Here is a 12721-nt window from a genome sequence, read left to right as displayed (position 1 = left end):
CAACATAAGCTAAGATAATCTATCTACAATCCATCAATGAAAATCTGGCCAATGTCAAAATAGGAAGAACTGAAGCATTCCTCACTGTCTTAGTCCCACCTGGCAGCATAACATCAACAATTCCTGGACATAATGTGTCTTACACAATATTGCCTTCCAACTGCCAAAAATCACATCATCCAAGACACTTACTATAGCCTAGACGATTCACATAGACACAGTTCCCCTCTCAACAGCAACTGTACGTTATTAACAGACATGTTCAAACCACTCTCAGCTCACGGACAGCAGGAATCTGAAACTGTAACTAAATCTGGTTCAGCGTGGCATACCGGAGGGTAGGAGATGGTGTTGAGCAGCTGGTCCAGAGGCAGTTCGCCCTCCTCCCTCAACAGCTCAATCTCCCTCCTTTGTGCCTCGGCGTCGTTCCCCTCCTGCTGCTCCTCCACCTCGATGGTCTCCTCGTCATCCTCTTCCTCGCATGGAGGCTCAAAATCGTGGTCTGCCGAAGGGGAAGAAGAGAGAAGGGACTTTTAACCACCAGTTAAAAAGACAGTCATAAGTAATGTCAATGCCTCGTGTAATGTTCGCGCTAATGTCATCATGCAAGAGACTCTTAACTCTTGTCAAAAAGACTTTTCAAAAGATGGAGTTGGGGCCTATTAGAGCTCATCAAATATTAAGTGCCATGTGTCATGATTATCCCTTTCTTACTCTCATCCCAATTTAGTGCCTCAATTAACAATCTTCCTCAAAGTGCACAAGACGCTATCTTCCTCAAGTTCAAAGACGCTAAGAGAGCACCCTAGGCACCCACCGTCCTCATCAACGGCGCGCTTTGGAGGAGAGGCGGGGGTCTCTGTATTGGTGGCAGGCGCCGCCGTCGCCGCCGCCAGCGATTGGCTGAGAAGGTCTGAGTAGCGCTCCGTCTGACCCACAATGAAGTCCAGCTGCAGGTCTAGAGCCTTTTTCCTCTTCTCCTCCAGTCTAGACTGCTGCTTGTACTGGACCACCTGACCAAAGATGAGGAGTTAAGAAAGTGAGAATACTGCTGGTTAGAGATGGAGGTTCCAGGTAACAGATTGACTGATTCAACAGAGACACTCAATTAAGGGAGATTTCACAAATAAACCACCTTATACTAGTAAACAAATTGCAGTCACTGTGGTCCAAATAAAAAAAGTTGATGCAGGTAGTAGTTTTCTAGAGTGATGTTACCTTTTCCACGTTGGTCCAGAAGGCTCGCACCTCCTTGGCGATGGAGGCTGCGACCCTGCGGAGTTTAGCCTGCTCCTCGCGCTTGGCCCGCTCCTCCTTCTGCCGCAGCTCCTCGTGGTAGCGCATGACCATCCGCACGACCTGCATGCACACAACACCACATCAGTATGGGCAGCCGCATAATGTATACACACACAATTGTGCAGCCACAGTTGGCTGAGAAAATGGAAATGTTAAAACTTCCATAAAACATCTGTCACACAGATTCAAAACTGTGCAGCACCAAGAGCAAAAGCTAAAAGATATCTGGCTAAACAAAGCTTTGCCATCACATCAAGACTACAGATTTTAAAATGTACCAATTCCACAGTGGTTTAAGTGAATGAATTCATAATGACGTGAAACGTCAGATAAAACAGAAAACAGCTACATCTGTCAGCTTTTTGGTTATTCTAAGCCTTCTAAGTTCCAAGGGTTTCAAAAGGAAGGCCGCAGGGGAACAGTAATACTTTAACCAACCAAGATTTTCCAAGATATATTTCCAGATTTATTTTTCTCTCAGACAGACTGACACCATTGCAGTGGGTTGAATTTCCAATGACTATGTTTCATGCCAGCCCATCAATTACAAACACATCAGTCATGTCACCGTGTCTGACGGATCGCCTTTGCCAGCAACGCTGCTCCACCAGAATAACCTCAGGCCCTGCAATCCCCTGGGCTTTCACAGGTTCTTCACTATTCATTAGAACACAATTAGAAGCTAGTTCTGCTGGCTTACTTTTCGGGCGACGCCTCTCTTCCATCTCCTCTCCTGGGCGAAGTCGGCAGAGAGCCACTGCATCTCCTCACACAGGTAGTCCCAGTGCACCTTGGGACGGATGGGCTCCGTCAGGCGGTTTAGGCGCTTCAGGGACCAGAAGCCTTCTCGCTTCAGTGCCAGCGAACGATGCTCAATTTCTGCTTCCTACAGGAGAGACAAGGATGACCTTCATGGAAATGTGCTATAGCCCTCTATTCAAGTTCAGGTATTCTTTCATGGGTTACCTAAGCAGCCAGGCCACAGGCTTAGTCATGCCTATACATGTTTTTGTTAATAGTCAAAGTTGATGCTCAATAAGCAATGGTGAAGCTGGGAAGAAAATCTCTTTTTTTTGGCGTTTTTTGGAACCAAATAATAAGATTTCAACTTCAGGACAGCATGTTTTATACATCAAGACTAACCAGGATTGCTGCTTAGTGCTAACATAGCAATGTGGAGAGCAAAGTAAAAAAAACAAAAAACAAGCGAGACATACTAGAACACTAGGGTTGGGTATCGTTTGGGTTTTATCCGATACCGGTGCTAAATCAATACTTTTAAAACGGTGCCGGTGCCGAAGCGGTGCCTGAACCGGTACTTTGTTTTTAAAATGTTTTAAATTAAAATGGTCTAAAGCATGAATTGCTTTTTTTTTATTGAGAAAATAAAAACATGAAATTGAACTGTTATATTCAATTTACTATCAATATCTCATTGCTCCTACGAATAATAGGCTACATTTAAACGTTAAAACAGCTTGCCATGCATGCACACACAATGGTGAGCTCTGCTTTCAAGTTTACCCAGTGTAGGCGGTTTGCCATAATGTATGTTAAAACGGCTTGCCATAAAACTGCCAGGTCATGGACAACAGTATTTGCAAGCAAGCTAATCTAACAGGGACTCTATTTTCCAGTTAATTCAGTGTTCCCCCAATTGCTTCAAGAAATGTCATGTCTTAACCCATAACACGCAGTAGTTTTGAACATGTTAGGCTACATGTCGGTGTTGAAGTGTTTAGATTTCCAGCGCTAGCCTAGTAGGCATTTTAACAGCAACTATGGCTATGCGCCAACACCAGTCAGCTGAGTTTAATTAGCGATAACGTAGCCTACGGAGATGGTTTCGTAGCCTCTTTGACAGCTCAGTGACGTCAGGTATGTAACCTACATATTTATGTTTTTGCCAGCTAACTTTTAACATGATCTTCATATTCATTGTGATGCTATATGGGCCTCATGCACATGAAAGATTAATATCATGCCATTATGTTGTTTAACACCATGAAATAAAGTTTTCACCTTACAACTTTGCTGATAACATTTCAAATAAATGTCAGTTAGCGCATTAGAAAGGATATTGTGTAATGTATAGGCTAGCCTACTGTTGATGTTGTTTCATAGCCTTTTGCTTGTGTGTAGTTAGGCCCACTGCTAGATTTTGACAGGAGCTCGCGATATCGCTTTAAAGTAAGCTACTTGGGCTCATGCAAGCTGTCAAACACTGTCCACTCGCCTATGTGGTGCACCCCTCTGGTTTATACATCCAGTGTTTATCATATGTTAGCTAACTGTATCTGGATGTGTTGCTATCAGAGCAAGACGTTAGAGATGGCGCATGACATGCAGTGATGGCCTGTATAAAAAAGAAATAATTAAAAAAACGCTATTTAAGCACCGAAATGAGGCACCGAAATGCACGTTGTTATTCGATGCAGTTACTACTGTTTGTGTCGTCACCGGTGCCATATTAGAACCGTGTTTCGGTGCCCAACCATATATAACACACTAAAAAACAATACTTACATGCTTGGCAAGCTCTGCCATGTCTGCATGCTTGTGCAGGCGCTGTGTAGGCGTCTGGTCGGACTGGCTGGAATCCCCCTTGGAGTGGGGTGACAGGAACTTGCCATGGGACCCTCGGAGAGGCGAGGCCCGGTCCATCTGGATGGGAGTCCAGTCCCCCGATGTGGAGGGGCCAGGGGACGGGGAGGGGGAGGAGGAGGGTGTGGAGCCGGCTGTCACCCTCCCAGAGATCCATTGCCGCACCTGGACACCACATGGCCGTGATGGGGAAAAAAAAGAGTTACGGAGCGAAGGAGTTAACAGGACACACACACACACACACACACACACACACACACACAAAAAAAAAACGATAACTCTGCAGGGTTCACCACCACCCACGGACCCAACACCTGTGCAAGTGTGAAGCGTCAAACCAACCACTATTTTTTCCACCAGAAGTCAACGTAGTCTTTCCCACCTGGGGGTATAAATATTCAAAAGTCACCAGTATTGAGGCTCGGAATATATGGTAGCTGTCAAATGCAGACCAAAATGTTATGCTATACCCTTCAATGATTACTTCTGGAGTTAATATAGGCAACAGAGTCACAATACAAACACACACTAACCTCTGAGGCCAAATATTCACCAGACATATTGTGTGCCACTGCCGATTGTGAAAAGGCTATAGTATATAAAGCCACTAAACCACTGCTACACTTAAACTCATACCTTTGTGCAAGTTGTGAACAGAATGAAAACAGGTGAAACAGTAGATGTGTGAAGGACATATGAAAGATGTCTGTCTGGTCATAAGGTAAAAAAACTTGGCTTATAAGGGGTTGCTTACGCAGTAGGGGTGTCACGATTTCAGATTTTAAGTTGAAATCGATCGAAATTACATCTCAATCTCGAACTTCGAACTCAAAGGTAGAATCGAAGATGTAGCCACATCCCCCATGTCACGTCCAGCATGTATGCCAACACGCAAAAACGGTGACTTTAAAATCGAAAATTAAATCGAATCGAGGATTTGTAGAATTGTGACACCCCTATTAGGCAGTGAAAAGTACAAACTCTCACACATCTTACCTTCGACAAAACGGACTGCCTGTCTGTCCTGCACTGTCCATGCTGCAAAACACACAAGACTTAAGATTGTGTCTGCTAGTCCACTGACTTGAGTTCACATGGATGCCCTCATGTAGAGCAAAGGGCATCCTGTGAAACATGCTACAACTGCAAGGAAGAGAACTGACACACGCTCAAATAGTTATACGATTTCTTCATGTGATATGTCTACCTGCTGTCGGTGCAAGAAACTATAAAGGCAAACCTGCCAGATAAAATTCTCCCCCATTCTTGCATTTTTATTAGGAAAATACATGAATTAACTGTAAGCACCTATGGGTGTTTACAGTCTGTTCTGTTACCTAGTTCATGCCTCTGGCTATATCATGAATTCCTTGAGAAACAAAATCCTCTAGATAGATAGATAGATACTTTATTGATCCCCAGGGGAAATTCAAGAGATGAGTGGGGAAATATGAGATTTGCCTTCAGTATGAGATCTGCATTCAGTTCTCAAAACATGCTCCATTTATAAACGGTGTGTAATAATCCTGCTCTTGCGTTTTATACTCCAAATTGGTTCCCTTGGAAAAAAAAATTAAACATCATCACTAGCCATATTTAGAATATAGTAATTGGGTCTGGATTGGCTCACCGTCATCGACAGATAGCCTACATCAATTAAAAGACAAACATCTGCTCCATTAGCATCCCTTCTTTTGTCTTCAGTGGAATAGAGGAAGCTGCTCAAACAACCTAGGCTACTGGCCATCATCAGATAGAAATACCAAGAGAAATAATGGAATATGAAGCTATTCTCCAGCCTCTCATCCTCCTAAACCAAATCATAATCTGCCCAAACCAGGCACAGACATAGAATTATACAAACTGCAGAGTTGTTAGCAAGACTCTCAAACAGAGGGCCTATGTTGTTTTTTAGTAAATCATTCAGGTGTCAACCACTTTGTGACATCACCAACGCTTACATGACCTTGGCTGTATCTCAATGTCTTCCCTTACGCACTCACCCACTTTGATGCGCGTTCCCGGCAACTTCGTGAGGGCTTAGGGCTGTCCCACTGCGAAATTGTGAAGTGCTTGAGGGCTCGCTCGCACCCTATATGTGCCCTTTCCATAAGTCGGCATCTATGAACATTTTACTCAAAGGAATTACCTACAATTCATTGTGTTGTGACGTGAAACACAGGGTTACCCAAAGGGATGCTGGAAGCTTGAAATAACATCAGTAAACAACTGCCATAAAACAGAAATGGAAACGTGTTTGCAACGTTTTTTTGGGTTGTCAATTTAATGATCGGTCACAGGTTCCGTCTCATTCCTGTTATTAGCGTTTTGAACTCTTACACCCTGGCAAACCTGATCACTTACGACGGATGTCAGTTAAGTGTGTGAAGATTCAGGGCTTAGACCTTAGGGGGGACATTGAGATTCAGCCCACCTTGGCAGTCTGTTCGAGGTTAAATATAGAACACACCTTTCTTTGGGTTGGCGTAACTATGCTGTCAGCATGGCTCTCCATGGAAAGGTCAACCTCGCCATCACTGCTCTCTCCAGCGATGGTGTCGGGCCCATCGCCTTGGCCCATCTCGTTCGGCTCCCCAACGGGCCTTTTCGATCCGGCAGCTGTCTCCCTCTTGGCCCCTATGGAACCACACACCTCACTCCAAACACCCATCAGCGGCTGGCGCTCAGACCTACGTGGAGGGCTATCGGGGGCCGTGTGTGGGGGTTGTACACTATCCACTGTTTTGGAGGGCATGTCGGTACTGGTTAAGGCCTCCTCCTCCTCCTCCTCAGACAGGAAAGTGAGTTTGCGGGGGATTGGAGCAGGCGGAGAAATAACCATGAGGCTTGGATCCAGCCCGGTGGCGGCAGCAGCAGTAGCTGGCGTGCTCGGGGAAAGGCACTCTGCGGAGGCTCCGGCAGCAGACACGGATGCACAGCTGGGGCTGCCGGCCAGAGCCTGAGCCACCGACACCGGGCTTGGCTTCTTGGACACCACCGCCATTATATCGGGCGGGTGCTTCAGGAGTGGCGTATCCCCGCGCTTTAGGATGAGAAGCTTGGGGTCGATAGCACTGGGCCGGGCTACTTCTGTTTTGTTGTCCGTCAGGAGCTCGTCCACCCCCTGTACAGCGGAATCGACGAGAGCCGCTGTAGGGGTTAGCGCAGATGTGGTGGATTCGACATAAGAAGCAGCAGTAGGCTCAGGATCAACTTTAAGCCCAGCCACTCCATTGTGTGGGCTAGGGGCATCAGTTCCCAAGTCCTCCGTCAAAAACTCGACTGAGGAGCCCAGAGTAGATTCACAGACTTGTGGTACCTCCAAGCTGTCAGGCAGATGGAGCTGCCCATGGCTCAGGATGGCATCCGAGGGATAGGTGACGACCGTGCACTCGGAGACCTCGATCGTTTGAGCCTCCAGACAATGCGCCCCATCGCCGACATCCATCAGCTGGGCTTCGGTACACTCCACGACCTGCCCGTCGCCCAGAGGCTCAGTAACGTGCAACCACGTCCCCTCCTCCACCTCGTGCTCCAGGATTTCCACGGGCAGGGAGGAGAGGTCTGACACCAGGTCCGTCTGGAGGAAACAGACCTGCCCTAAGTCCCTCAGCACGTGAGTGTGAATTTCAGTAGTTTGTGTCTCGATGATGCCCTCCGCATTGGTGCACACCTCCATCTCGGAGAACGTGTCGGCCGCTGGGACGGGGCTCGGCATTTGATGAGTTAAGAGTTCGTGGTCAATCTGAGACGTGGACAGCAACTGGGGGCCAAGTCCTTCCAAAGTCTCCGAGTGTGTGATTGAAATGCTATTAGTCTGTTGGGGGTTGGGGGACAGCACTCCACTGACAGCCTCACCGTCATTTAAAACAACATCCGTGGAGCTTGTAACTACAGCCTGTATCCCATCGGTCACTGTGAGGATAGTTTCAGTGCAAGTCTCGTCCCCCAACACCTTTGACTCACCTGCAGAGAGGCTACTCAGAATCTCATTCCCAGAGGAATCCAGACACACACCTCCATGTATGGCAACATTCTGAAGAACCTGTTCTACATTTACACCCATGCTTATGGTAGTCTCTCCTGTGGTCAGATGAGGGGTTTCACTCGCGTCCAGAATCTCTGAGCTCAACTCATGTTGGTTGAGCTCCGGCAAGGCAGCATGTGCCATCGTGGGCTCAGTCATTGTCTGAAGTTCATCCGGCTCCTGCGGCCTTTCAGAGGCTTTGAGAGGGAGGTTGGTGAGCGGCGTGATGGTTTTCTGTACAGCGGCGCTGTAAGCAAGTCCTTTAAGGGCCTCCTCTTTGGCCTGACCACTGTTAACCTGCCCCTGGGACAGGGCACTGGGGCTTCTGGGCAGGTAGCCGTCCATTTCATCGTCGTCGTTGGCAGCATAGCAGGCACTTTTTCCGTTGCCTGGCAGCACGTGCTGTGTGGAATCTCCTGGAGTCCGGAGAGTGGCTGGGTGGTCTCCGACCGAGCACTGCCCACTCTGTTCTCCTGCTGGACCCAGCTGCACTGCTCCTGCATCCTCGGTCGTGTGTAGGAGCTCCGTGAGCTCAGTCTGTGTGATTTCACTGCCATCAGAGACAGCTGAAAGAGCCTGTGGCCTTGTTGTCTCAAGGCCATCAGGCTGAGATACGTGGCTGGCCTGGTCTGCCTGGGTGAGTCTAGCCACTTGAGCTGGCTCCATTTCATCAGGCTCCTCCTGGCCGCAGGTACTAGCTTGATTTGACCCAGGCAGGACGGGACAGGATGGCAAGCTTTGTTTGTATTCCGATTTGGTAGTCTCTGCGAGTGGGCGTCCCTGCGCGTCAGCACTGACTGTAGCGCCAGTTCTGTCCGTCCCTCCCTGGCTTGATCTGTTCGTTTCGCACCCGTAATTCCACTCCTGCACGGTGGCAGAGCTGGTGGTCTGTGTGGGAGTCTGTCTCTCAACTGAGTCCGTGTGGTTCGTCGTGGCCTGAAGAGAGGCTGCAGCCAGTCCTGTTGGGAAACGGTCGAGGGCAGATGCTTGGGCGGAGAGCTCGGGCTTAGTGTTGGCGCTCGGTTGAACCTCGGCGATTGTGTGTCTGTCCTGTTGGGACGGGGCAGTGCTAACCAACGGTGGGAGGGGAGCAGCGGCGACCGGCTGCAGGGCATGCTGTGATGGCCCGGCCACATTCTGCGCAGCCGCGGGGACGCCACCCAGCTCAGCCACAGCCGGAGGGGTGCGCTGCTGCACCACCTCCTCCCCGACGCTTCCTCCCTCTGGACCTCCCCTGCTGCACACTGCACCTGTGCAACACATACAGAGTGAAGGAGGAGATGAGAAGAGGCTTAAGAGTTGCATTTAGTGTACTAAGAAGAGAAACGATGATTCATTGAAATTTATGATACATTTGCCAATGCCAAGACATTACTTAAACATGTGTGCACTGCTCACATGTAACAGCTCACCTGTCTGTGGTGTAGGACCAGTCTCTTCTGAACTTTCCACTTCCAGGATGCTGAGATCAAATACACCTTAACATCTGTTGGGGTAAACAAAGACATGCTCATCATTACTGGTTGGGATAAGTAGTCTAGACATATTGACTAACCACCACACCAGCAAGCACCACCACTGTGCAAACTGGCAAACCCTATATAAAAAGGCTATATATTTCAAGACCAGCCCTCAAGTGCTGTTGATTACAATACTCATTATGCATTTACTTCCTTCTATAAACGCACGTGCTCAACCACAAAGAATAAAGATAATAGTCTAAAACAGTTCTGGCACTGCTGTGCACCAAGAGAATAAACTTCACAGTTAGCAAAGGCTTTAAGACCATTTAGCAAGCCTGAAGTTCAAGTTAACCATTGTGCTAGCAACTTTTGAGTACCCACTTTTGCATGTAGCTTCAAAATTATGGTCATTAGATTTCGTAAAACGAACAACTTCACAATTTCCTATCGGATAAGTGAAAACGTGCAAATACTTCTCGCCAAAAGAAGAGCACTGCACTAGGTATACCAGTAAATCGGAGACAAACCTGAGCAATAGAACAGTTAAATTATGCCCCAGAATGACAGGTAAGATAGCACACTGGCCAGTGGCTCACAGCGTGCGACTTGAGGCCCTTCGTCGGTTCCTGGTTCATTCAGCAAGCGTCTTTCAGTTTCTGGCGTTAAACAATACACTGCGGTAATATCATCAATTAATGTAATATTAATTTTCGCCGCACCTTTGTCTGCTCTGCGATGTAATATTCTGACATGCCAAAACTGCACTTGACAGCAACATGTAAAGAATGTCCATGGCTACTAAATATTCGTTTAACTTCACTGCTGAACTGTTGATTTAACGTTGGTTAGCTTACTGCGGCTAGCTACCAAAAAGCCTGTTTGGTTGAGACCGTTTCAGTCTCGACTAGCCAGCCAGCCAGAATCTTGGTTGCTCGCGCACGCGCCCCCTCCCTCATAAGTTATGTAATGCGCAACACAGCAAGTCTCTTATCATTCGATTATTATCTCTTTTGAAACAGAATAATGATACCAATGCATGGGCAAATAAACCCCGCTTCCCTGGTTTCCACTCGGGAGTGTGCCATGCCCGTGACGTCATTACGCGGGGTCAAACATGACACATAACAATAGTTGCCAGATCATGCATTTTAGTTCTTTCATACTGTGATGGTACACACTTCAGAAGATAAGTGGACATAATGCTCACACATATTTTTGCAGATATTTTAAGCAAGAGTTTGCAATTGTTAAAGGGTGCTCTCTAAGGGGGATCGGGTAACGTTAGCACTTCAATCTTGTCCTCAGTAACAGCTAACGTTAGCTAACTTACCTACCGTTAGCCAAATTGTCCAAGACATTTGATTAGCTAGCCAAAAGCGTAGCTAACAGGCTATTTAAGTTAATTGTGTCTGTGTTATTTCAACTTTCAAAGAACCCATGTCGGTTTGTGAAATTCTCACGCTATGTTACTACAGTTGCAACTTCGGGTTTGAACCCCAGAGAAGCTGTTTAATCAACTTCATTCACAAGGTTAGTAACTTAGCAAGCTAACTTAGGCTTTACATACATTTCAGTTGTGGTACAATTTCGCGAACTTATATACATCTTTCTTCAGTCTCCTTAGCAAGCACTTCTGTAACATTACTGGTGTATCGTCAGACGCACATGAAATAACTTAAAATGTTGCCAAGTTATTTCCCCCCCCCCAATAAATGGCGTGAGCGCTTAAAAGAACCTACTTATCCCGCCATGACCAACCCCCCTTGTGACCCCCCCACCACTTCCTCCTTCGCCCCCCCTCCTCGCCTCCGCCATCTTAAATTCCCACCTACCTGAAATTTCGAGGCAGTTTTCTTTTACTAAATTCTTATTGAAGGAGTCGCCATCCGTTTCAAATCGACCTCAATCCGTGATGTGGCAATTCCAAACTGTCTCCCGGTACCCAACGAGGTACTGGCAGATTCGTGGGATCACGCTAAAATCCGGGCCGACAGAGAGTGGGTTCGGGTCGCCGAATCTAGCGGTTGCGGGGAGGAGACTTTAGACGCAGCGAAATGGAGGAACGAGCCACTGCTGACAAAGTGCAGTGGAGCAAAGTCTCGCGAGAGAATATGGAGCGCTCTGAGTAACTAAATGGGAGTATTAATAACATTTGTTTGGGATTTATTATACTATTGTTGCAGGGAAAACTCGCTCTAAGTTGGTTACATAAACAATAAATAAAAGGATGCCAAAAGATATAAAGCTTCAATGATAAACCAGCGCACAACAAATAAAATAGATAAATACATGCATGTGGTCATTTTATTTTCAGGTCCCCCATACCCATCCACAGGTGTAATAAGATTTCTTCAAACTCCTGTCATCTCTATTCAGTATTGTGCCTTGTGGAGCTCAGTTCCTTTCAGCCTATGTTCTGGCTTCCATCTTGAAAAATGATTGACTTCAGGTGTCACTTGTGGGCCCCTCTAAAACAAAAAAAGCTGAAAGTTGGCCAGTAGGCATGGGTATATTTAAATGCACAACTGATGTGAATAACTGGCTACATATAGTGTGTTTGTCAGTATGATAATTCTTTTAAAAATAAATTTATAAATAAATTTATTAAAAACAAATGTATTTATAGTGGAGATCCATCAGGTTGTCAGAAAAGTAACAAGCGGACGCATTTCCCTATATAAAATGCATGATGTATCTAATGTAGATCAAAGCATTTTTGGACTTTGAAGGTTGAGTGCAGAGCAGGATTGCTGGATGCTGCTGAATTGTACAAGTAACATAATAAAATATAGGCCTATATTTCTAAATCTAAAAAAAAGAAACAAGAACCACCATGCAAGTAAATAACCAACAATTCATTTAATAATTAATCTTTGTGGTTTTCTTTTCAAGGGGAACATGGTTTAAAAGGTATAAAATTGTTTTATTCAAATAATTCACCCCAAATGTCCAGTTCTCCATATCAGGGAGTCCCTTCAGTCCTGTTTTTATGCAGGCACAAGACCCACATTCCTTTTGTTTTTAACTTTTGTCTTGTCCACATGATGTCCCATGCATCCATCCACTGCGCGCGGCATTTTAATCATCACAGTTGCCTTTGGGCTTTCTAAGTCCCTGTCATGATTGAAACATATAAACACACATACATACACACACACACGCATACACACATACAGTTAAGACCTATCGTCTCAAGTATAAATATTAAGCAGAGTCCTCAGTGACACAGAAGCCAGCCACTGACTGTTTTTTGTTTTTTTTTTGTTTCAGCTCGTAGCCATTACATGTCAACAAATGGACGCGAGAGCTCTGGGTGCTTTGCATTTGC

General features: G+C 46.3%; 1 protein-coding gene across 4 annotated transcripts in view; it reads right to left on the bottom strand.

Moving 5' to 3' along the window:
• Positions 1-11440, bottom strand: part of srcap (Snf2-related CREBBP activator protein) — a 28503-nt gene extending 17063 nt beyond the window's left edge. For 2 of the 4 annotated variants that reach the window (XM_076298370.1, XM_076298373.1), the window contains exons 1-8: positions 11226-11440; positions 9343-9416; positions 6374-9180; positions 3826-4068; positions 2000-2185; positions 1219-1359; positions 818-1013; positions 333-502 (exon numbers count right to left, since the gene is read on the bottom strand). In XM_076298370.1, the coding sequence (XP_076154485.1) occupies positions 333-502; positions 818-1013; positions 1219-1359; positions 2000-2185; positions 3826-4068; positions 6374-8596 (3159 nt within the window). In that variant the 5' untranslated portion in view covers positions 8597-9180; positions 9343-9416; positions 11226-11440. Of the gene's footprint in view, positions 1-332; positions 503-817; positions 1014-1218; positions 1360-1999; positions 2186-3825; positions 4069-6373; positions 9181-9342; positions 9417-9920; positions 10093-10112; positions 10966-11225 lie in introns of those variants that run through there. The other 2 variants (XM_076298372.1, XM_076298371.1) reach the window with 2 other exon arrangements.
• Between the last annotated feature and the right edge of the window lie 1281 nt (positions 11441-12721).

This window comes from Alosa pseudoharengus, unplaced genomic scaffold (assembly GCF_046254945.1).
Source record: "Alosa pseudoharengus isolate Yale_2024_CS ecotype anadromous, Long Island Sound unplaced genomic scaffold, YU_APseudo_1.1 YU_APseudo_1.1_scf_21, whole genome shotgun sequence".
Lineage (NCBI taxonomy): Eukaryota > Metazoa > Chordata > Actinopteri > Clupeiformes > Clupeidae > Alosa > Alosa pseudoharengus.
Note: the sequence above shows the minus strand (reverse complement) of the source record. Positions and strands in the feature narration are given on the sequence as shown.